Source organism: Embiotoca jacksoni, unplaced genomic scaffold (genome assembly GCF_022577435.1).
Source record: "Embiotoca jacksoni isolate LCO1_2020_lvr unplaced genomic scaffold, fEmbJac1.0.p SCAF_7, whole genome shotgun sequence".
Taxonomy (NCBI): domain Eukaryota; kingdom Metazoa; phylum Chordata; class Actinopteri; family Embiotocidae; genus Embiotoca; species Embiotoca jacksoni.
The window spans coordinates 17,395,803-17,420,950 of record NW_027185425.1 but is presented as its reverse complement, the minus strand read 5'-3'; the positions used below and the strand labels follow the sequence as shown (position 1 = coordinate 17,420,950).

The following is a 25,148-nucleotide window of genomic DNA, read 5'->3' as shown; positions in this document are numbered from 1 at the left end:
TCTGAGCCGTGCTGAGATCTATTAAATCAACGGGATGTCCTTGGGCTGGCTGTGATGCTAACTCCTCTCCTGCAGCCCGATGAAGGTCATATTTGATCTGTGAATGTATTTGTGCTGTGCAGACAAAGGTGGGGATGATGTTGACTCTCTCCTTTGTAACCAGGCAACTGTGAAATGCTCCCCTGAATCAACATTATATCCATAACAACCTGGTCTTCAGCACAGAAGATTTACTGAAGAGACTATGGAATTTTACTGATCATGTGCAAACCAATCTGCTCATTTCTCTCCGTTGTGTTGTCACACCAGTACAATAGAACACGTTTTAATTTCGATTCCCCCTGACAGAACATCACAGCACTGGGCAACACGTCCAAAACATAACGCTTTATTACAATGTTTGAAAAAGAACATTAATATAACAACAAAATCAGGCAAGCAAATGTATGATCTGAAATTATAGAGCACATTATTGGAAATGTCTGCTCAGGTCTGATGCCATGTATTTTGTCAAATAAATTTCCACGTCACCAGATTTGGCTCCGAACTTAGTCAAAATGGCACCTAAGGTTCACGGTTGGACTATCTATCTTTAACTTGAGCTTACTCGAGGAACTAAAGAACATGCATGAGAGAAAATGAGTGAGATTTATAATGCTCTACAACCTCATTGCTGAGGGGCTGAATGCAGGAGGGTCAGCAGTTGCAATGGCTTATATTTGTATCAGACAGCTCGTGGGCCTGCGGGCCTGTCGTCAGCCGGAAGAAGCCGCTTCAGGAGCAGCGATAGCTCTCTCTAAAATCACATACAAGTTTAAAACGTCTTTACAGTACTCTACAAGTGTGCCTCGTCTCTTGTTTCCCTGTGCGTCTCTTCGATCCGTGGTTTCCGAATGGGGACTCCCGAAGATCACCACGCCCGGACTCGAGAGAAGCCCCCGGAACGTGGTCACTGGCAGGATGAGATCTGGAGTGTGTCAATGAGCCGGCGTGTCTCATTTGTTTTTGTAGCCGGCGGATTTCTTTCCGCTGACCATATAGAAGGGTGGAAGTCTGCCTATACAGGTTGAGGGGTCGCAAAGGCCTTGCGGTCCTGAGGGCCCCCGTGGACCGTTGGCACCCGGGACGCCGGGATTTCCCGTCTCACCACGCTCTCCGTTTTTGCCGTCCTTGCCGATGCCAGGAGCGCCAGGTGTACCTGAGGTGGACATAGAAAAGGTGGAGTACGTCAAAGTGATATTAAAATCTGGTTTACAACATGTCCCTAACATTTCAGCAAAGAATTTAAATTTGAAGGTCTGAATTTCTGTACGAGTGCTAAAATACTTTGTCCGTTCCAGCAGCCACAGAGGCGGTGGTGACCCAGCACAGCAGATGGGACGGCCAGCAAAGAGCTCACGACATCAAGCCTTAACTATCTGTCCCATCTGTGACTGAAGTTCCTCCATGACTCTTAGTATGTATCTGGGTTGTGCTGAGGTTGTGAGTTTAGACGGTATGCTCCTGTCGCCACGGCCGCAACTGAAGCCGTGAGAGAGCGAAGGCTACAGCTGAAAACGCACCGGACCCGTGCAGCAACACGTTAAGACCACACGCATGCTGTCTTGACAACTTATTTTTTTAACAGAAAGTAGCTAAAGTCGGCTCCATAGACTTCATACGAAAATGGACGTAGCCTCCAGGTCTGGAAAGAAATAGCCGATGCGGGATTGCATTTACGTGCAATACCACTGAGGGCCACCAGGGGCTAACTCCAAACGACATCTGAATCAACAGACTCCTATTAAACTTCTCATAAAATGCAAAAGGCTTCAAACTGGTAGTTCACAAACCAACGGGTGACGTGACGGCGGGTCGACGCTAGGCCGGTTCCAATAATCACTAATAATGTCATCTGCTTAATCTGCATATTAGTGATGTCAAACCGTTACCACTGCCCTGGCATGCATGTATGATTAAAAAAAAAAAAAAAAATCATGTTAAAAAAATGAAGTTATATTAAACTTAACTTTTACTAAAGTTAGCAGAACCATTTCTTAAGCTGCTATCGTCTTTACAGAGACGGGTTAAGACTGTGGAAGTATAATGAATGTCGAGGATCAGACAATGGAATTGACTCTATTAAATACAAGGTGCATTCAAAACTAAAATGAGTCACTGAAGAGGTCTGACTGGCTGCGAATGACTCAGCAAAGAGCTGAAATGACTTAAACAAAACAGTCACGAAGTAAAAAAATCAATGCTAACATCAGCAAGCCAGCTTAACTAACTTTTATTGTCCACTAGATACTGGATAGCTTAGCTTGTTTTGCGTTTACTTTCTGGGTTAAATTGAATAAAACTTTATTCTACAACAAGTAGTTCCGACCCAGCGATCTGATTGGTCAGCTGAACATTTGGAACGTGCTCAGATCATCATGACATCACACCCTGCTCATCACTAGAAATATCCCTCCGCCTCTTCAACGGGAATATATGATTGGAATTGGATTTCATATAATATGCAGTATATTGTTGTTTTTACTTGTTAGAGGTCTATTAAATGTGACCTGTTTGGTGAAATTGGGTCTCTTTTGGTCCTTTTTTGTCGCTCCGAGCACCCGTAGAGTAACACCACGGACAGTCGCGCTCTTAAAATCACATGACACGGTGCTAAAATCTTTAAAATCCATCCGTGTCTTTTTCCAGCAGATATCTTTATTACAACGAGACTGAGCGAGCAAAGCAGTTTCGTGTTTCTACGTGCTGTATTTATTCAGCAATAGGACAGACTAGATTTCGTCTCTGTTACTACGTCGTTACTAAGGGTCAGACTATTTCCTGGAGTAGTAAACGTTGTATACGTTACATTCGCTTCTACTGAGGCGTTTTCCAGTTTATAGTCATACCACATGTATTGCCATGGTAAAGAGTAAAGTGAGGAGAAGTTCTCCATATTTCAGTTTGACTATTATCAAATGACGACTACAGTAAATGTGGAGACATTTATAAGAGCCACGGTCCCCCGTCAGCGGTGTTGTGCTCTCACCTGGTGCGCCGGGTTCACCCGGGTTTCCTTTGATTCCCACACCGTTCTCTCCGTTGACTCCCGTGTCTCCCTTTTCTCCGGCATCACCTGCAGAGCGGGGGAGCACACAGAGGACACATTTACGCTGACATGTAACGGGGACGCATAATGTTTTCACAGTGAGGAGGACATAATTGGGAAACTTAATGACTCCACTATGACTCAGCCTTGTTTGGTGTATCATGTATTGTCTAATGTGATGCACGGCTGAATGTCCTCCGTCCGCAGAGCGCTCTGCATAACTTCATTCCTGCTGCGGTGTGAAGACAAAGGCGGTCTGTTCGGCTAACAGCTTTTGTTTTGTCTAAAAGCTTCTTTTAATTTCTTCTGTAGCTTCTGGATGCTCTCCAGGAAAATAGAAGAAAAGCAAAACGCTATCACAGCCTCACAGCTTATCTACCAAACGGGTGAAACAAATACAGTATCTGCAGACCACTTGCAGTTTTCTAAAAGCTGCTGAAGACAGCTGCTTTGGTTATTTTAGCTTTAATGGAGTTCATTAATGGGGAATGGCTTTGAAAGGCCGCACTGACCTTTCTTGCCCGGGATGCCTGGAAGTCCAAAGAATCCAGGATGGCCTTTGGGACCCATCGGCCCCGTAGCTCCTGCTGCCCCTGCATCTCCAGCTGGTCCAGGGGGCCCAGGAGGTCCTGCTGTTCCGGGGTTACCAGGGGCACCGATGGCTGCTGGTTTCTTCAAGAGCTCTTTCATGAACTCCGTTAATTGCTCTACGTGGGCAAAGAAGATATGAACTCAACACTTGCTTATTCATTCATGTGAAGACAGATGGGTTCAAATTAAAGTGAACAAACTTCACCTTCAACAACAGCTGAGCACATTTCCCGAAGCTTCTCGTCGTTCACTTTTGGGCCCTGTGAATTCATGAATATTAGCATGGCATAGTAGCTGATGGTCAATGCTACATTTGCACAGTTGCAGTTATTGTAGATAGCATTCATCAGACATCTGGAAACATGATCTGAATCGGGTGTTTTGAAGGCAAAAACTTTTATAAAGGGTCTATAGTGAGCTAAATGCTAAAATGTTAGCATGCTAACATGCTAATGGTTTAGCAGGTATTTTTCTTGGATTAGCATTTAGCATGCTAACATTTGCTGCTTAATGCAAACTACAGCTGAGGCTAATGGGATTTTTAGTCTTGACGGTATTTGGTCATGAACAATAGTGCTGGAAAAATTGTAATTTTGACCTGATGGTAATGCTAAAAGTTGCGATTTATTAATGTCTGTTGAGACATGTGACTCCAAAACAATAGAAATGATTGGATCATGATGGATAGAAAGCTTGGTAAAAAGTCAAGCAAAGTCATTGTGATACCTCGCATCGGCAACATGAATGTTTCATGTCAAAGCATCCAGCAGCTGTTCATATTAGTCAGAACCAAAGTGGTGTGTCAAAAGGCCAATGCTGCCACGGAATGGCTCAAATATTGCACAACACAACCAATTATTAATCAAACTGACAGAATATAGTATAAAATGTGTTCTCTGTTAATTCTCAGCTCAAGTACATCTTGGCTGAACTGGCTGGAGTTCTTGACCATCACTCAAACATTCACTCACAGGTAGACCTCTGGGTCCTGGTGATCCAGGAAGGCCCGGTTCTCCCTCCAGTCCTCGAGCTCCCATCGGACCAGCCAAACCCTCGTGTCCCGTTTGGCCTGGTCTGCCATCAATTCCTGCAGCTCCTCTTTGGCCCTTCTCTCCCAGCTAAAGGTAAAAACATCAATCATTCAGAGGACTGGATTTCTAACAGTACCATATTGTGGTAGGACAGTTGGAGTGCCACTTCTCTTTGATCCCTTTCATTTCCTACCAGTTCTAATGTGTCTTTCTTTTGGTTTTTGTATACAGCACATTAAGGTGTATATAGCTACATGTTTTCCTCAGTAGAGATATTATGTGTTGTTGAACAGTTTCTGTGTAAAAAAGGTCCTTAGGCATCAGTTTAAAGCAGACGGTAGTTTCTGAATACCTGTCCTCTGACTCCAGGAACACCAGGAGGGCCCTGAAACACACACAAAGATCAGTCAACTTCTTTTAAATCTAGAAACAGACATGTGTTTTGTTGCTTTCATAAAAGATATGCGACATTTGAGGACAGGAAAATACCTGATCTCCCTTGACCCCAATATCACCTGCCGCACCTATGTCCCCCTGTTTCACAAAGGTAACATTGTGAGTTTATAGCTATGACACTCTTGGACACTATTGAAATGGCGATGAAAGATTATTTACAGATGAAATTTGAAATGTTAATAATTCTTACTTGATTTCCTTTTGGTCCATCTGGTCCAACAGCTCCCTAAATGACACATATAGTATATGCATATACTTCATGGGATTCTCATTCTGGATGCTTCAAAGTAACATTGGTAAAACATGAGATTTGTCTCACCTGGTCACCTTTGTGCCCAGTGTAACCCTTCATTCCTTTAGCGCCAGTGGCCCCTTTATCTCCTTTATCACCCTGGAAACAGAACATTTATTTTACATCTATGCAATACGTTATGACATGTTTGTTTACGCCAGCAGAGTCGAGGAGATCATGGTGGGAGTCCCCCACCAGTCCTAACATCTTTTGGGACAACTAATGAGAGGTATTTTGAAAGTTGTGCAAGTCAGCATTTCTTTGTCATTTTCATTCTGTGCTTCTCCTTTTAAATAATCTGATTAATTTATGGTGTAAAAAACAATTTCCTCCAGCCTCAGGTACATCTTCATTTGCAGAGCCGTTGTCATCACTAACCTCGCCTATCGCTCACAGCATCAGTCTTTGCTGTGATTATAGTCTGGAAACCTTGTTCACACACTCTGAAAGGCGGACCAATCAGAGACCAGTGGGAGTGGCTAAGTGTGATGTTGTCAAAGTAGTTCCAACAATGGCTGCAGTGGTAGTTTCAGCGCATACATACAGTATACAGGTCAATACCGATTGGTTAAAGGCTGCTCCAATAATTTAAAAGTAATTTGAGTTCTACGGCCATCGTGACCAGATTTATATATTAATGCAGTGAAATTGGTTCTGGTAATAACAGGATAATAAATATACATTGATCAAATACAATGCTGTTCTGCATTAAACCTGTAATCCAGTTGCAGCACCATCTTGATACATTCACAATAAGCTAAATAGACACACTTCTGTGTCATTATGTTTCGGTTTTTGAACTGTGACAGTGAGACACACTGCCACCATGAGGTCAAAGTGGAAATTACCACATATCCCTCTATAATTTGTAACCACCAGACTGTTACTAGATAGAAACATAAAAACAAAGATTCATGTAAGTTATGAAATCTTGACATGTGAATAAGGACCAATATATTGAGGTTTACCAGGAAGTTATGTGCTTAATTAAAAATAATATGAAGGAATTACATGGTGTGTAATATACCGTGACTCACCTGGATTCCTGCTGAACCTGCAGGCCCCACTGGTCCTTGTTTTCCCGTTTCACCCTGTAAATCGAATTAAAGTTAATATGTGGAGTGTTAACATGAATCAACTCATCAATACTGATGTACCTTCACACGGAAACCACGAGACAAACATGAAGTCAGGTGAAAAGTAAACTCACAGTCGTTCCTTTAGCTCCTGGTTTTCCATCGCCTCCATCTTCTCCAGCCTCACCCTTCAGTGTATGAACACAAAGGAGTCCGGATGGGTTTGGAAATATGACATGCAGAATATGCATCAAAAATACAGATAAACGGACAAGTATGACCGGTAGTTTAATAGGAGAAATCTCACAGTTTTCCCAGGAAGCCCGACTGGCCCGACGAGCCCCTCGGCGCCGGTGTTGCCCTAAATCCACAGCAGAAATGGCACCGAATTAATCAGAAACATTTCTACTTCTATCGGCTCAAACCTCAAAGAGGAAGCTCGACTGAAGTCGTCAGCAGCAATAACATTTTGGATATGCTATAAAGACACGGCTCATTAAACAGGAGAAGATTCCAATTACCTTTTCACCAGGGGGCCCGACTACTCCCTGCTTCCCCGGCAGCCCCTAGGAACAACAACAACAACATTTTAATATGAAGGGAAACTGAAAATGATCGTGTCATTGCTTCAGCCCTGTTTGTGTGGGAATTAACAGGAACAAGTTACATTAAAAACATCCATCCCTAACTGTGTGTGAGAAATGGTTCACTGAGAAAAAGTTCAAGGTGAGCAGTTAACTTCACACTGGAAATAAAACAGGAGGCAGCACATGGCTTATCTGAAGAAACTAAGATACGGGAATAAAATATACTGTCCTTTTTCTGCTGCGCTGTTTCTGAAGTCACTTTCAATATTCACGCCACCGCTGGAGCTTCTCACCTCAAAGCCTTACAACCAAAGCTTCATGTGCCCTTGGCTTGAGGATTTCCTTCCCGCTGGTTAGTTTGACTTTCATGTTTTATTTATCTGAGCCGCTCTGTGGCTTCAGAGAGGAGCTCATCCTCTGCTAGTTTTCCTTGCTTTGCAACGAAAACGTAACTCTTGAAAAGTCATTATGCACGTACACGATAATCGAGTTGTGGACCGTGGCAGACTCAGTGAATGAATGGAAATGAAGTCGAACTTACTGGTATACCCACAATCCCCCTGAGACCAGCAGCTCCAGCAGTACCAGCCTCTCCCTGTTGAGTAGATACGCAAACAAGAATAATAAATCAATAGTGCTAGATCAATATACACAGTGTAAGTTCTATACTGGCTACATGACTTTTGTTGAACAATGGCCACTTCAACTTCAACTCCAGCGTGTGGCATTAAGTACAGAAGAGTACAAAACATTCAGTCATGTCAGTCACACTGTAGAGCCTCGCCTGTGCTAGCGTTAGCCACCATATGCTAACAGTCATACCAGACAAAGTGAGGCTGTAGGGGCGAAACCAGTGAGTGTACCGAGCTGAGCAAGTCCTTGTTTTATCTCTTGAGACTCAAACTTTACATTTGTAATTGTAATATATCTTCTGATGCTACAGGACAGACATTTCCTGCCTGATATTAAGGACTTGGAAACATGATTTAATCTCAGCATATAATTGATGATTTTTTGGTTAAATTTAAAGTAACATCACATTGTTTCATGAGCAATAAGTTCAATACACTTGTAGCTTATGCTAATGCAACCGCTCTCTGTCTCATATTACCACTAACTTAATATGTGGAATATTGTCGTTAGCAGACTGAACACATTTTTGGGTAACTCTCCTGGTTTTATTTTCCATTTTGTATCCCTATTTCCATTTTTCCTTGAATAATATCTTGCACATAAAAACTTTGGACTTTCCTCGATAACGTAAGAACTCTAAGTTTATGTTGCGGCCGCTAGATTTAAATATTTCAATGTAGTTTCAATCATGTTTTGTCTGTAATTCTAGGAATGACAAAGTCTACATCCAACAACAAGGCCAGTCAGAGTTCAAAATGTCTCATTTCCATTGTAGAAACTTTCCCCCCATAATAGGAACCTTTTCAAGAACTCCGTTTCTTTATCTCCGCTGGAAGAACCAGGGTCTGAATGAAGTTCCTTAATTAAGGGATAGTTTTCTCAACGTTCAGAAACTTTTGGGCTGATTGTTCAAGTAGTATTTTTCACAATTACTATAAATGTAGCATTCTTAAAAACCTAAAACTACAAACTATCTGTGGTCACCTTGGTGCCGTCAACTCCAGGAAGTCCATCCAGTCCGTTTGCGCCGGGCTCTCCCTGTGATGTCACACAACCCGATTAAACAACGCCGTGCTAAACAATGAATGAGCCATGAAAACATTCGCTCACAAACCAACCAACTTACAACTTCTCCTTTGTCGCCTTTCGGACCCTGCACTCCTTCTGGTCCCACAGCTCCCTAATCAACATCGAAGAACAGCATTTTTTATTTCACAATTGTTTTTCAAATGTTATGTAATTTTACCTCAAATCTAAGTTTAATTGTTGGACTTACATCGTCACCCTTCGGCCCCTCCAAACCCTGACGTCCACGGATTCCCTCCACACCCTGAGACAAAATGACTCATCAATTACGTCCTATCCTTTTTAATCTAGGAGCAAAAGCAATTAAGGATATTGAATATTCAAACTAAGACAGCTTACAGGAGCTCCAGGTGGGCCTGTGGGTCCAGGGACGCCGTTGAAGCCAGGAGGACCCTGTGAACAGAGGAGTCAGCTTTTACCTACAAAATACGATGTTAGAAATGTGTGCGTTATCATGGCGACACCCACTCTGTCTCCCTTCTCTCCGTGGGAGCCGGGGAATCCGATGGGCCCTCTTTGTCCCTGGAATGACAGAAGAGCATTTTAAAAACAATCCATCACTTCTTTTAAAAGACACATACACTCAGTAACATTGATACTTTGTAATAAAGGAATCAGTTTTCCTACATCATCTCCCATGCGACCAGGAGCCCCCTGAGAACCGGCTTCTCCAGCGTCTCCCTGTGGGGAAAAAACAAACACGAACAAAGTGATTCAATTAAGAGAAGAATGTTCAAGCTGTTTGTAGGCGGTAATCAAATTAATTGTGTTCAGGTTGCTCCTGGTATCAATATCTTTCCAAGGTAAAAGATGGATATTAAGAAGATGGATGGATGGATGGATGGATAGATACCTTCTCTCCAGGCAGTCCATCTTTTCCAGGCTCACCTGCCAAACCTGTATGTCCCTGAAGGCAACAATTAATTTGATCAATAATTTTGTATTACTTGATACTCTTGATATTCCGTGCGATTTATTGTTGCTACACAGCTTAAGGTTTCCTTTTTTGGGAAAATATTTTAACTTTAAAAAAAAAATTGTTTCTACAGACTTTCAACAGGTTTTAAAACACATGTATGCCAGTAACAAAAAAAAACAACAACACTGATAAACAAACAGATCCAACTTTCCGTACAGATGATTTCAAAGGTTTCCACAGTCTCCTGAGTGTATCTGATTTCTGGACGGACATTTTTAGTCAGCAAAAGCCATTTTTGGTGGATTTTCATAACTTCAGGTGCCTCTTTTGTTATTAATTTGCAGTCTTTGTTATATTGAAGAATGGAAAAGGACTACTAATGTGCTCACAATACTGTGATGTTAACAATGTTCATCATCTTAGTGCTAATATATGCTAATGAGCAATAGAAATTGGCTATCGGTGCGCGGGACGCAGCATCGTCGGGTTTCCAATCAGATCAGTCAGATCCACCGCTCCCTCCCTCCTTCCCCCAGCTCGTCCAAATATGGTCACTTCTGGCTCCAAACCGCTCCCAACTAGCAAGATGGCACCGGGCGAAATCAGGCCTCATAACGTCGGTTCACAAACCAACTGCTGGTTACCGAGTGACTTTTTCATCCTTCGCATGGTTTCAGAGAAGTTGTTGTTGTCCTCACACAGACTCTCACTGTGAACATTACATCACCTTTAATATGATGAAAATGTTTGTGCAAGTACAGCAAGTTAGAAATGACAGCAACTGCTTAAATTTTGGAAGCTACAAGACGAACATGATCTATTTCATGGTATATATGTTTGCGTGGTATCTATTGTCTAAGACTGATCATCAACGAGTCCTTGATATTTATATCCTATTGAAAATTGTAACTGTGACTGTAAAGCTGCTACTTAGGTTCTTTGAAGAGTTTTCCACCCTTTCAGAATGAAATTGGACAGATATAAATGGAGATTTTTCCAGTCCCTTGACAATCATAATGGTTCAAAACATTTCCCAACTTGACAAGAAAAGTAAGTTTAGTGTTTTTCAACCGGCTCAGCTTTAAATTAGCCGAATCACTGAGCATCCTTCATTCGCATTCCTCACCTTCATCCCTGGTAGCCCGGCCACTCCCTGAGGTCCAGCTGGGCAGGCGGCAGGACACTGCAAACGCACACACACACACACACACACACACACACACACACACACACACACACACACACACACACACACACACACCACACACACACACACACAGTCAGACACTCAACTGCACAGCCTCTCAAACTTCAGTGACTCATCCTGTTTAGATATTCACTGTCACCACTCCAATTACCATGCATCCAGGAAACATTTGGCAGAGTAAGACAGTAAAACACTCACCGCTTCCCCACTTCCCTCATTGCTGGCACCAGGCGGACCCTAAAACACAGCAGTGACATCTAAAAACAGCCGTGGGCAGGGGGGGGGGGGGGGGGGGGTATAGATGTCCACATAAATCCACCACGGAAGAAGCTCCAAGTGTGAACGTGTGAATATGTGAAGAGAGACCGCAGCATGCAACACCGTCTCACACTCGTGATTTCACACAGAAATCTGAGCTGAGGACGGAGTGTGACCGTGTCCGAATAGAGAGGACAGATCACGATGAGGGATGTCAGGGTGAAACCGGTGAAGCAGGCGGTCAATATGCAGCATCTGGCTCATATTGAGTTTTGACTAAAAGGCATGCAGATCCTGATCATACGGTTAGTTTGATCCTGGAGTATGTTTAGATGTGAACAGGTGTACGTGATGGAGGTCTATGAGAAGCTTCTGATGACACTCCAAAAAAGAAAGTGTGGGGTAAATTTGTGTCTCAATGTCAAAACTCTTGAGCAGAGACTTTTTTATTTTTTCAAATGATAAATGAATAAGAAATATGGGACAAACCTAATTTAAGTAGGTTTTGGCATGACATTTGTGTACTTCAAACACAGTGCTTCAAGGAACACACAAACCACATGTATTTCACATGTTCAAAGCATGTGGTTTTGGGACACTTTCATGGCATAATGTCTGAAGTCCATGTAGATTCAAATGTGAAAACTTTCCCTATATTTCGCCCATGTTATCACATGTTCCTGCACGTGGAGGAAATCATGAGAAACGCGTGATTTTCCTGAAGGGGACAATCAGGGACTCCAAAATGCAACAAACTATAATATGTGTATTTGTGTATTCATGCTATTATTAGATTACATGAAAAGATGAATAAGTAGATGCAAGAAAATGTTTAGATCTGGTTCTTACCAATGGCCCTGGTGGACCAGGAGGACCTGGAGGCCCTGGGGTGCCAGCCCCCCCTCTAGGTCCAGGTGGACCCTGCAATTTTATGACAACATTTTATATCAAACACATATCAGAAAAATCACAAACTCTTCATATGGAACACTTTTAAGATGGTGAAAATAGTCTTATTTGGAGATTCTTTGGAAACTAGAATGAAATGTATGGTAACATATAATTAAAGCGTATGAAGCCGTCTTAACTTGTCAACATGTTTACAACCATCAGAAAAAACACTATTACAGCTATGTAAAAATATTCCATTCCATCCAAGCAGTATCATAAAATAATATCAGGAAAATTTACTGAAATTGTTAGACATTCAAATGTCCTCTGTGACTGCTACATCAGTATTCATGACACGATCAGGTTTCCAGTACAGAAATGGAGAAACTCTTTTACTGACATAGTTGGTTGATGGTGTGTTGTGGTTCTCTCATCTAGTTTTTTGTATTTTCTGTTTTACTTTTTAATAATTCATCTACTGTCTTGGTTTACTTCACTTCCTGCCCTTGTTCACCTCTTGTCATGATCTACCCCGCCCTGGTTAGTTTCAGCTGTCCCTCGTTGCACTCCTCTCTCCTTTGTATTTACTTTGTGTTCTCCCTTCTTTTGTTCTCAGTTCATCTTTTACATTTCCATGCCTGTTCTTACTGCATTTTTGGACCCTACCTTATAGATTTAGCCTTCATTGGCTCCCATGATTACTGAAGGTCTCTATAGCTATAGGTTGTAATAAGCTGCTTGCACACACAACATGTGGGATCGACTGGTTTCACACTGATGCAAATAAAAAATGTTCTGACCTCAGGTCCAATGTTTCCTTCATCTCCTGGGGTTCCTGGTTTCCCTGGAGGTCCCTGTCAGACACAGACACACATCAGGAAATACAGCAGTACGTTTCCTCGTAAGTCATGTATCCGCATTTTTGAATGAGGTTTTGGGAGAGAACAAAACAAAAAGACACGTACAGCAGGTCCTTCACTTGCTGGGCCCTGTGAGAGAAGAGACAGAATGAGAAATTCATCATATAAACTTAGTGTCATTTCCAAACATGCATGTCGTTTCAACAAAATACTTTTTCACTTACAGGAGGACCTGCAGGTCCAGGAAAGCCAGGAAGTCCCTGCAACCAGAGGGAGGGAGAATCAACAACATTTGCCATGTTTGAAATAAAAAAGTTATACTTATTATAACTGGATTATTTTAAAGTAAATGTTGACTGACTCTTTCTCCAACAGGCCCTCTGGCAGCCATCTGACCAGGCAAACCCTGCAGACAGCAAACGCACACGTCAGATCAGCATTACATCCATTCTGTCACCACACTGTCACACATTCACACACTGCACACACACCTTTGTGACAACCTCCAGTGACAACTCTAGAAAACCTGCTCATCGTTTGGGATTTTTCTCGTTTGTGTGTGTTTTTTCATGTAAATAGGACCCAGGAGAACACATGCACACACACACAATCACACTAGCAGCAGTGACAGATATTATAAAGAGTGTGTGTCAGGCGGTGTGTCATACAGCAGATCCTGGAAGACCAGGCAGGCCTCTCTGTCCAGGGAGACCGATCTCACCCTGCTCCCCTTTGCTGCCCTGGGAAACAGACACAACAAGAATATAACAGCTTTATCTCCTTCCTGCATCTCTCCGCGCTGTTGCTAAGATACGCAGAGGCAGAAGCCGGTCAGAGCTTAATCAATGAAAGGTGGGCTGCTCTATGTTTCTTAGATTAACTGCAAGACAGATTGTGTGAGGCTATGCAGATAACAAATGGGCTGGAAAGGGAAACAACGGCAGTAAATTACTGAAGCACCTGTAAACATGTATCTTCAGTCAACCCCTCCAGTTTAATCAGTAAAGGTTGTCTGTAATTCAGGTGGGTTATTTGAGTAGTCACCTGCCTAGCTCCATTGTACGAGGTGTAGACCTCAGGTTAATTTGAACCAATCAGCATTCGCCAAAACCAACTCTACACCACCACCGCTACTACCTATCGTGTCCACCAAAGCTTTTTTTCCTGGGTACAGCATTTTTTTTTCAGTTGTTTTAATGAACGCCAGCAGCTTGACGATGTGCCGACCGTTTTTTCTGCGTTTTTTTTCCAGTTAACGAGAGTTGAAAAGTATTATCACTGTGCTCGTTACTGTCACCAGCCGTCTAATCACAGGGAAGCAGCCAGGCTAGTCTAAGCTACTTAACAGTGTGGCTCCACTGGAAGCAAATAAGTAGAATGACACTCCTACTTCTTGGGGATAATACGTAGCTTTGTTGATTAGTTCATTAGCAGATATTGTTGATGTAAGTAATCTTTCTTGAGGAACTGAATGTGATTTTGTACCAAGCACAACTTTTATAAACTTGTAAAAATGGGTATCTTTATAAGCTACATAATCGGGTTATAATTTTCGATGTGTCCAATGTTTTGTTGACCCATTGATAAACTTCGACCTCCTTCCTTTGTGCATTTTTTTTAATGTTCTCTACCTACATCACTTCGCTTCCTTCTTAGCTCTTCTTGTTACATTATTACAGCCACTAGAGGGCACAGCCACAATGAAATGTGAGTGTGGGTCTTATGCGGGACTGCACAGCATACAAAAAATGAGACGTGACCCGCATTTTGATTGGTTTAAGTTTCCAGAAGTCAACCCTGCAGGACAGACGCTTTTCTAAAATCTGGCTTTCTTTCAAAGACTGTGAAGAAAGCAGGGAAGGCTGTTATCATGGGGATTCGTTTGATGTCAATCAAACTGTGCATATGTGGGTCGAGCGCAGGTTAGTCTGTCATCTGTTTGCTGCCAATGCCCAACGGGGAAAATCAGGAGTCACCAAGAAGTCACAAGCAATGCAGATTTCAGCAGGTTATGACGGGAGCTACTACAAAGAACACAAATGCTGCTACAGCAAAGGCTGGGAAACGGCTTATTTTCAGGCGAAGCCGATGGACGGAGATTCTCAGAATGTTTTTTGCCTGTTTTTGTCAAAAGTTATGTTCCAATGTCACATGGGGAGGAAAATGAGAAGCAGCACAGTACACGTGAGATGTGCCGATCTGTGGATGCAGTCCTACTGAAACCCAAAGATTCTTACCAGACAGATGAGGAAACAGCAGCTGAAAAAAAGCACTTTACTTTACTACTATTGTGCCTACTGTATTTATTTAACATGGAAATTGGGAAAGTTGCATTGAAATGAAATACATTTGTGAAGTTCCTCATGTGCCAAAGACTTAAACCTATAACCTGCATAGTCTATTGTGTGTGTTTGAGTAGACATTCTATCAAAATCACCGACTGCCTTTCAGGATTATTAACATTTCCCGCATTGTTCGATACAAACATACTGTTCGCTTCACATTTAGTTTCTAGGGATCTGGTAACGTTCGTCACAATCACACTGTCTATAAAAATGGACGTCGTTTCCAGGTCTAAAAAGCAACTGAAGTGCCTCCTGAAGGCCAATAGGGGCTGGCTCCAAAAATCCTAGGGCTTCAATGGACTCCCATTTAAAAAACATTAACTTCTATCATAAAATACAAAGACATCAATGTCCCGGTTTCACGTTTTCAGGATTTGGGTTGATTTGTTACATTAAGCTTTGAGTTTACATATTGTTGTTTCATTGACTACATATAAAAAGGCACTGTTGATTTGTACTGGTGGTATTTTCTTCAATTATCCTAAATTGAAATCCTGTCGCTGTGGATGCACATCAGAGGTAACGTCAGCTTTGATTTCTAAAGAAGAGTCATCATTGAAAAAGATATTACATGACGCTGATGCATGCTGTGTGAGGCAACGGCCTGAACAAAGACGTGAAGTGAATCATTTCCCTAAGGTATCATACGACAAACAAACAAATGCACAGAGAGAGGGAGGATGCGTCAACAGCCTGCAGGTGTATTGCCAGGAAATCATTTAGCATTAACTACTTACAGGAGTGCCTGGACTGCCGGGGGACCCTGGAAGACCCTGGAGAGAGAAATAAAAGCAGTGAAGAAAAGCAGGAGAATACTCGCTCTATGGAATGATTCAGACAATCAGGGACTGTGTTTGTAGATCTGGAATAAAATAGCTGAAGTCAACACTTACGTCTCTTCCGTCTCTGCCGTTTTCTCCTGCGGGCCCTCGGGGGCCCTCTGGGCCGGTGGCGCCTGGGGGTCCTTGGAGTAATTTGTCAGGCTGAAAGAAGAGACAAACAGTCGGTAAATGGGGCAGACATTAAAAAAAGCTATGACAGTTACACCTTCAAGAAGTCAGTCCCTCCAGGATTTCGCAGAGTTTTTTGTGATTGTTGCGATCAAAAATATTTTATTTTGCGCATGATTTTCTGAAAAATTGCGATGTAATTTGTGGCGTTTAAAGTGAGTTAAATTATCACTTTTTAAGCACTACCTGATCAACAATGTTATGTAACCAATTTCTGCGATAAGAATCATGCTGCACATCACAGAAGTGATTTAGTTTTAACTTTTTATTTAATCTTTTATCAAACAAAAACATTTTTAAAATGTTATGTAGCTTTACAGAACATATCCTGAGATTACAATGACTACATCAGCTGTCAAAATAAGAGCTTTAGATGCTGTTTAATTCATGTTAATTCAACACAGGCCGACTGTATGCAAAAAAACTTTGATAATCAGCATTTAATTTGATACTTTTAATGTGAAAACCACATTTTCAAGGTGTTATTTTTGTTAAGTAAGCGAGTTTGGCTTCAAAATACTTTTTTTTTCTTTCCGTAACGCTGTCAGCACAGCTTCTGCTGACAACAAATTTTGTGAAAAACTTGCAGGAATAAAAAAAATTAAATTGCAAGCTCAGACAAATATTGCTGAGATTGCTTGAATTTGCGTTAATTATTGCAATTTCCTGGAGGGCCTGAGAAGTGGACATTAATTAATCTATCACCTTTTTGTTTTCACTATAGCAACTCAGAAAATTGGACAAATGACTCGACCGAAGGGGTAAACTGACTTTAAATCCTCAATTCAAATACTTGTACCAAATAGAAAATGACGTTTAAAATTCTTAAAGTGTCCTTTTACAGCCCAAATGTGAGCTTCTTTTTCAGATATGTCAGTGGTATTGTATCATGCCCGAGTGCCCGCCTGATTTAAGTGGTTCCGGGCAACTGTCAAATGTGTGTGGAAATGTATGAACCGTCTACATCAACATTCCTAAAACAGGAAACAAACAAAAAACACCACCATAAATGAGATATATCACAAAGCAATGAGAGCAATTAGGCAACTGAAGCACTGAAATTGATTATTGGCTTAAAAATCACAAAGCAAAAAGAAGGTTGAGAAGAAAAATAAATACCTCCGCATTGGCATACATCTGAAGAAGCAAGAGAAATCGGATAAAAAGGAGAGTTAGTGAAAGTAGTCACACCACCCTCACCAAAAGTGTCAGCAGAAGCGCACCTGTTCATAATCATAGTAGTGAGTAATATCATGCTGTCATTCAAATACACCGCCTCCAGACACAGCACTCCCCATGTTAGCCTGAAATCGAATAGAGTGCACCAGGCCAGGAAATGCTTCTGTCTACAGGGGGTACAATCATTCACATTTTGATACCAGTGATTGGATAAAAACACTCTCTGCCTAATTCTAATTCATAACAAGGAAGACTTTCCAGATAATGAGATGTGAGATGGTAGAGTGGCATATTCATTGTATGTAAGTATTTCTCAGAGGCAGAAATCTCATTAATTGTGCTACAGCCATGTAGAAATGAAAGATAATATTTAATCATAAATGCCATAAACTCACACAAACCAGCCTCGCACATTGTGTGTGTTTGTGTGTGTGTGTGTGTGTGTGTGTGTGTGTGTGTGTGTGTGTGTGTGTGTGTGTGTGTGTGTGTGTGTGCTTGTACAACTATCTTTAAGAGGACCAGTGTTCGTTTTAGACGATCAGAGCGAGGACATTTTGACAGAGCGAGGACATGTTGACAGAGTGAGGACATTTTGACAGTGAGGACATTTTTAGCCGATCCTCCCTTTGTCACACACCTTCAACGGTCTGTTTGAGGATTCAGACTTGGTTTTAGGGTTAAGATTATAATTAGGTTTAGATCAGGGGTTAGGGTTGAGGTTAGGCACCTAGTTAAGATGATTAAAGTTAGGGTCAGGAGCTCGGGAAAGCTCTATGTCAATGAATGCCCTCACAAAGATAGCTGTACAAAAGTGTGTGTTTTCATTTCAGGATAAACGATTGTCCTCTAAACTTTGATGAAAAATTGAATTTTTGAAGTCATAAATAAATATTGTAATTTAGTGTTTTACCATTCAAATACCATTTCAGAAAAAACACATGAATTTCATATGTACATATGTGATTGTGCACATGTGAAATGTGGTTTTGGAACATTTTCATAGTGTAATGTATGAAACTCTTGTAGATTCCCATGTGAAAACGTTTCCACATGTTGTAGCCATGTTATCATATGTTGCAACATGTGGTAAACATGTCATACATGTGATCACATGTGGCCCATGTAGAAAGCTTGTGAAATTAGTTTTTGTACACTGCATTAACTTTACAGTATTGGAACTTCTGTTCTTGTTGTTCCTGTTTAGCTGCCATCTGACACCCTTTGGTTGTATTCTGTGCTGAATTTATACATAACCACAAAACTCTGCCACTGTGCAGGTTTGCTCTCTGATCTCACTTTTAATGGGATCACACTTCCTCTGAGTTGCTAAAGTTTGCTAGTTAGCTAATTTGGGTTTGTGTTTTTACTACTTGATTAATGCAGCTTTCAATGAAATCATATTGTAAAGGATGTAAACGGGTAACCTTGGCGACGGGATAGCCTGGCACAAGGAAAGTCTGTGTATTTGTCAGCAATCTAGAGCAGATGGCTCAGATCATTTGACTCATTCAGCGCTGCCGCCAAGAAATGTTTGTAGAACTGTAACTCCGGTTTAGAAGTTTGCTCAAAATTTTTGTTGTTGTTGTTGTTACACTTCTGCAGCTCCATCTCAGCAGTTCTGTTGTTCCTCCCTCAGCACGCTGGAAGCTCCACCGACCTGAACAAAACCACAAACCACAGCAGATGCTGAGCAGATCCTCGTTACTGTACCTCGGTGGCAGGCAGCTCATTGCAGCTCTCTCTCTGGGCCCTCTTTGGGTCGCAGTGAATCAACATCCACTGGAGCTCAAACTGAAAAGACATGAAAATGTTACTGCATATTCGTTACTAGGCGATGGAGTAATATTCATATGTGACCCAGGGAAAAGGTTCTCCAAATGCTATGTCACGGTGCCGTTATGTCTTTGTAGGTCTGCATCGGTGCCCTCTGTACGGCTTGCTGAGCTTGATTTTCCACCAATGTGATTTTCTGTAGGGGATTAAGTTTTTCCTTTTTCTTTTTTTCTGCAGGAACCCAGCTGAGCAGCTTTGCTGTGACAGCAGCACTTTAGAATTATAGCCGAGCTCAGCACACACATAAACCTGAGCGTGTGTTTGCAAAGCACACCATTTCCCTGACAATGCTTGTAAGGAGACTCGGTGAACATTATTAAATGCAGCGGGCGATTCTCCAATCCTCTCTTACCACTACGGAGGCGTCGGGATCGGCGTCCAGCCTGCCGATGAGAGTGTCCCCCTCTGTGTTGATAGAGCCTTTGCCTTTGATGGGTTTCTTGTCCACGGGCTGGCAGTCGACGTACAGCGTGACCTGGTCGCGCTCCACGCCGATCATCACCTTGTGCCACTTGGTGTTAAAGAGCACGGAAAGGCCGGGGAAGGTGACGGTCTGCAGGTTTCCGTCGGCGCCCATCAGGAAGTACTCCAGAGCCTGCTGGTCGCCGTTCAGCCTCAGCCCGGCTTGCTTGTAGCCGTCTTCGTCCACGACTTGCCAGACGTTCCACACCTTGTTCACCGTGTTCTTGATCATGCGGAAGGTCGCCATGAAGGAGTACTCATCCGGGAAGCCGCGAGGGAAGTTCAGCCTAAAGGGGGACGTTGGGAACAAGGGTTCAAATCAGTTGAAGGATCATCAAACAAAAGACACTCTCTTTTATTGAATGACAAACGAAAGCTCAAAGATGCCAGGGTCTATCTCTCCAAGTATCTTTTCAGTGAAGTCTTGATCACACATTAAACGCTACTCTGCAAAACTATCATCAAATCAAGCTCAAGACTCAAGATAAAAATAACTCAAGACTTTGTCATTGCCATCTTTAAAATTAAAATTGAAGCTTCAAAGAAACAAAAATAGGTTTTAAGGCGTGCTATTATATCACAAATGAGACACTGAGGGAGAGGCCGTCTTAGTGCATAAATCAGTGGTTCAGTTACAACATGCAGTCCTGGTTAGCATCGAAAGTCTGGTGTTTTTAACGAGCCAGATTCTCAGTAGGTGGTGTGCTCATAGATGGGCGCTGCAGCCGGACTTTTACCAGCTTGTAAACGATCAAGGTGAGGCAATAAAAAATGAAAACCTCTTTCCCTCTTAGGTTTGCCTGAGGTAAGAAAGTCTGAAGTACGTGTCAGGCTTGCCCTGCAGGAGAAAAGAGAGGGAGTGCAGCCGAAGCAAAGGCACACTTCAAAGTGCAGAGTGTGTGTGCCATTGGACCGGTGGGGGGGGGGGGGGGGGGGGGGGGGGATAAATACGTATTTACATTCAGTGTGACAGGCCCGAGTGGAGAAGATGCAGGGTGCCAGAGCCTTACATAACAGCTTCTACTAAGGGGAACTGGCCTGCGGGAAAAGATTAGCCAAAACAGAAAAGAGCAGGGGAACACCGGGAGACGTACTTAGGTTATGTAATGTTGGTAAAGTCCTCAACCTGCACTCTCAATCCTGAAACCACTGAGTGGAAATTAGGTTTTCTAACACCATGCATCACAAATGTGTGAAATAAAGTGTAAAATACTGAGATAAAAATGGTTGTGTTTTGTTGCTACAGATTCTTTGGGCATCCACACAAATCTAAAGGTTCACCATAACCCTATTTGGACAGGATTCACATCGCAGGGGGAGGAAGGGGATTAAATATTCCATCTACTCCAGGGAAAATTAACTCATAGTTTGGATAGGATGTTAAATTTTGTGGAATGACAGCAGGACAAACTGAAAACAGAAAGAAAACTTGGAGAATGTAAACCTGCTTGGAAATATAAGAAAAACAAGAGCGTAGAACTTGTCTGAGAATCATCTTTTTCTCCATAATTACCGACTGGAAATGGGAACTTCGACACATTACTTAAAAAGTAAAAAAAATAGATAAAGACAATGGTAAGTATAAAATCCATCAGCGATTAAATAACCACCGTTGGTGGTGGTCGGGTTCCTCCACATATTGTTTTTGCCTCAAGGCTTCGAAGTGGGTTAATCCAGCAGGGTTGGTAAATCAAACCTTTAATTACAAGCTAGTGAAAATCTTCACAGGGAACCAGTGAAGTCGTCGGCACATGCTGTGTTCTGTTTATACAAAACATGAGATAAATCATTTCTAAAAAGGCACCCTGAAATATGGTTTCTTCTTTTTCCTGGAAATACACAAAGGCTTCAAACAGGGTTCAAGGTTTGTGTCTCAGAGATGCCAAATAAGTCCAGACATGTTTTTCTTCTACCAATTATACGCTGCTCTACGCACAGTAACACCTGTGATGGACCTGTAATAATGCAACACCTGCATCAGGAGACCACTGAAGCTCCACGTTTGCGTGTGATTTTTATCGGTTTTCCTTTAAACTGCCTCTACTGTACTTACGTGGTTGGAATTTGGAAGTTGGCCTCCCGGTCGAGGCGGTAGGCCACCTGGAGGGTAGTGGAACCGTCCACCTTCCTCACACCTTTCAGGGGAATCACGTCCAGCTGGAACTGGGTGATCAGATCAAAACCTACATGGGATCATGTAAAAAAGTGCACGACGGTGATGTGACAAAAATCTTTATTGTTAATATTGTGCAGTCGTAACAATTACTGTGGTGGTAACACAGCTGGAAAAAAAAAAAAGCTATCAAATAATGATGCTAATGAGGAAGCATATTTTACTGCTAATGATAATTAGTTCTGTTCTAATTGTAGTCAAATGTAATAATTGCAAAGTTAGCATAAGCTAATATAGGAGGTAGGATTATTGTCATGACTTAAAGACAACAAAAAGAGATTCCTATGTTTACCACATGTTGCAACATATGATAACATGGGGAAAATATGTGGAAACGTTTTCATGAGCTTCACACATTACGTCATGAAAATATTACAATACAATGTGTCTTATGGGCACAATTACATGTACATATGATCACATGAGTTTTTGCACCTACTTGTTTTTTCTGTAAGGGATATTAGCACTACTATTGACTTTATAATTGTATTACTGTTATTTTTGAGTATAGCAACAACTACTTCAGTGTTTTTGAAAATACTAAAAGCAATGAAATGTATTCTGTTGATGTTCTTTCCTCATTGATCATGAATTTTACACTTTGGAAGATCCTCTTGTCATATTTTGGTTTTATGATGATCATGAGAAAGTTCAATTTCATATCTTTGAAAACTTCTTTGAAACTTCTTTACATAGTTTCTGTTTAAATTAAAGTAAAGGTGGAAATCCGATACGGTAATGTGAAATGGTGTGAAGCAATAATGGAATATTATTTTGAGTTCACAGGAAATTTATGACAAAGTCTGTGTTCACATAGTAAAATGAGGAAAAAAACAGAAGCAGGAAACCTTTTCATAAAAAACAAAAAACAAAACAAAAAACAGTCATTGTTTAATTAAACCACAGAGCAGAATGCGCACAGATGTGTTGAAGGGGTGAACAGGGCAGCGGTGAGCAATTACAATCTTGCTGAGTTCGTATTGTTCCAAGAAAAATTCAGTAAAACTCAAGTGGAACATTTTATTTGGCTCATTTGAAATCTCAAGGTGTCTTGAGGCACAAGGCGGCCCACCCTGTTCAACTAATTAAACTCACCGCCTTCCTTCGGATATTCTGTTTTCTCTTTTAGGGATTTTCATGGCTCAGGCTTTTTGTGGTTTCACAGCTGTTTCAAGCAGAGTGTGTTTTACCTGGAAGGTCATCTTGTCCGCTTCTCATCGGTGGGCAGACGGTATCGCCATCCAGTCGGTTGAGGTCCAGTTCTGATAGAAAAACACAACAGTAATGACCTTGTTGCACTTGTTGTTTGCTGAATTTGAGAAATGCACTGCATTAGTGGTCAGTTTAATTCAGCCTGTGTGTTCCAGGAGACAGCTATAAGGGAAGAGCAAGGTCTTTAACGTCACAGTGGATTAACATCGCAATGCACTTTGATGCATGTTTAATGCAGGGCTCTCGTACAGTGTTTCATACATCCCGAAGCATCAACGCAGACTAATGAAGGAGGCGTTTGAGATTCATAATGCAGAGCTGTCAGACACCCCTTGTGATCTAAATATGTCATCAGAGCCAGAAACATAATGTTGATGAATACAGCAGCTATATGTTATCAGAAACAGGATCAATATGGCACAATCATCTTTTCAGTTTGTGCATAAAGATGGAAGTCTGTGTTGATGGAAAAAGCAACCTGCCATACATCACACCACTGCTGTCTGATTTCTGCTGTCATCAATGTTTCACGCACTTGTTTGAAAAATCTATAATTTTATGTTCATAATAAAAGGCTGTCCTAGTTTTTTTCATTTCCATTAACAAACTGATATTAATATAAATTGTATGTGACTTCAGAACAGTTTATTCTTGATAGAATGAGGCCTCATTGAATTTGTGTTTCGTACAGAGGAAAATCTGATTTCTGGGATGTACAGGAAGGGGGCGCTATCCTCGGGCCCTCACTCTGGAGTTGGGAAGCCTCTCGAAAAACTCCATTAAACATGGATGGTGACAGCCAGAGGGGCTCCCCAGTCAATAACCTGAGTCAGCTCATTTACAGTGAGCAGCATGCGCACCGCACATCTGGAAGCCGTTCCCACATCCCACATAAAACTGCTGAGAAATGAGATAGAGTGGTGAGACGGTATTTATAATCCCATATTTTAACCACTGCTAAACACTTATCTGACTGCGCATGTGGGCCTCAAGTTGTTAAAGTTACTGCCTGCCGCGGCATTACGCTCAGAAAAGCCCGTCATTAGTGCAACGAGCTGGAGACAAACCACAGATAGGATGTCACATGTGTGCTCCGTACGTGGTCATGAGACGAATTTCACCGAGCCCACGTTGTCCGGCACTCGCTTGTGCGTTCATGTTGAATGTATTGTGTCCCCAAACAACAGCGCAGAATGGGTTTGTTGTAATTATCAGAGGGGACGTTTAATCTGATTTAATCCTACAACACAGACCAGCACAGCGTGTCTGCTATTTCTGGCCTTTGCTTTGTGAGTCCCGATAAAGAGAATGACCGAGCAGCCATCAGCACACGGACGCCAACGTCAACCCTCTTTGTCTGAAGACAAACAGACTTACAATAATGGTGGCATACATGCAACATAAAGCACTCTGACTCTGTGACGTGTCAGTGATTGTGCATTATTGCGCTGCAGGTGACTTACGTCCAAGAGCTGGAGCGAGGAAGAGGAGGAGGGACAGAAGAGTCACGCAGGCGGGGGAGTACGCCGACATCGATAGATGACACAGTTGCTTTCTGTTGAGGAATGATGGAGAAAATCAGTGTTCACTCATGCATCTCATTCTCTTTGACAGTTTCTTTGTGTGTGAATCAATAAAACAGCAGAGGGATGACAGGCAGCACTTAGAAACGACCTCAACGCTCGTGAAAAAGACGAAAAAGTTGACGCCGTTCCTTAGAAATTGTGTTTGCATTCTAATAAAGATTAAAAAAAAGACGACTATAAATATGATGTGACAGTAAATTAGGGCGAGACTGTTTGACAAGTTACTTTTCATGAATGAGACAGTGGTGTATCTTCTACAGTTGAATGTGTTCAAGTATTTAATTGTGAAGGACTGCCGAGCATTGGAAGCACAGCTCACAATGTAATATGGTTAAATGTGAATGCTGCTGTAGTGTTTTTTCAAAGGAACTAT

General features: G+C 41.9%; 1 protein-coding gene across 1 annotated transcript; it reads right to left on the bottom strand.

Moving 5' to 3' along the window:
• Positions 1-437: 437 nt before the first annotated feature.
• Positions 438-24,722, bottom strand: LOC138214645 (collagen alpha-1(IX) chain-like). Its single transcript, XM_069176409.1, has 37 exons — positions 24,653-24,722; positions 23,168-23,239; positions 21,858-21,987; positions 19,695-20,091; positions 19,220-19,300; positions 17,450-17,467; positions 16,214-16,303; positions 16,058-16,093; positions 13,644-13,715; positions 13,337-13,381; positions 13,200-13,235; positions 13,081-13,104; positions 12,916-12,969; positions 12,074-12,145; positions 11,165-11,203; positions 10,886-10,942; positions 9,694-9,747; positions 9,468-9,521; positions 9,309-9,362; positions 9,180-9,233; positions 9,031-9,084; positions 8,881-8,934; positions 8,739-8,792; positions 7,663-7,716; positions 7,056-7,100; positions 6,842-6,895; positions 6,669-6,722; positions 6,496-6,549; positions 5,486-5,557; positions 5,357-5,392; positions 5,200-5,244; positions 5,063-5,095; positions 4,651-4,797; positions 3,885-3,939; positions 3,601-3,795; positions 3,029-3,115; positions 438-1,198 (listed from the first exon to the last, which is right to left on the bottom strand). Exons 1-37 carry the CDS (start codon positions 24,720-24,722, stop codon positions 996-998), a joined length of 2,805 nt encoding a protein of 934 aa, XP_069032510.1. The 3' UTR covers positions 438-995.
• Between the last annotated feature and the right edge of the window lie 426 nt (positions 24,723-25,148).

Bases quoted from the DNA above. Each gene is read 5' to 3' on its own strand.
- LOC138214645 (XM_069176409.1), bottom strand. From the start codon at position 24,722: ATGTCGGCGTACTCCCCCGCCTGCGTGACTCTTCTGTCCCTCCTCCTC. The intron at 20,092-21,857 runs GTAAGTACAGTA...GTCCCCCTTTAG, and splicing joins AACTTCCAAATTCCAACCAC to GCTGAACTTCCCTCGCGGCT. The intron at 3,940-4,650 runs GTGAGTGAATGT...ATGAATTCACAG, and splicing joins CAGGACCCAGAGGTCTACCT to GGCCCAAAAGTGAACGACGA.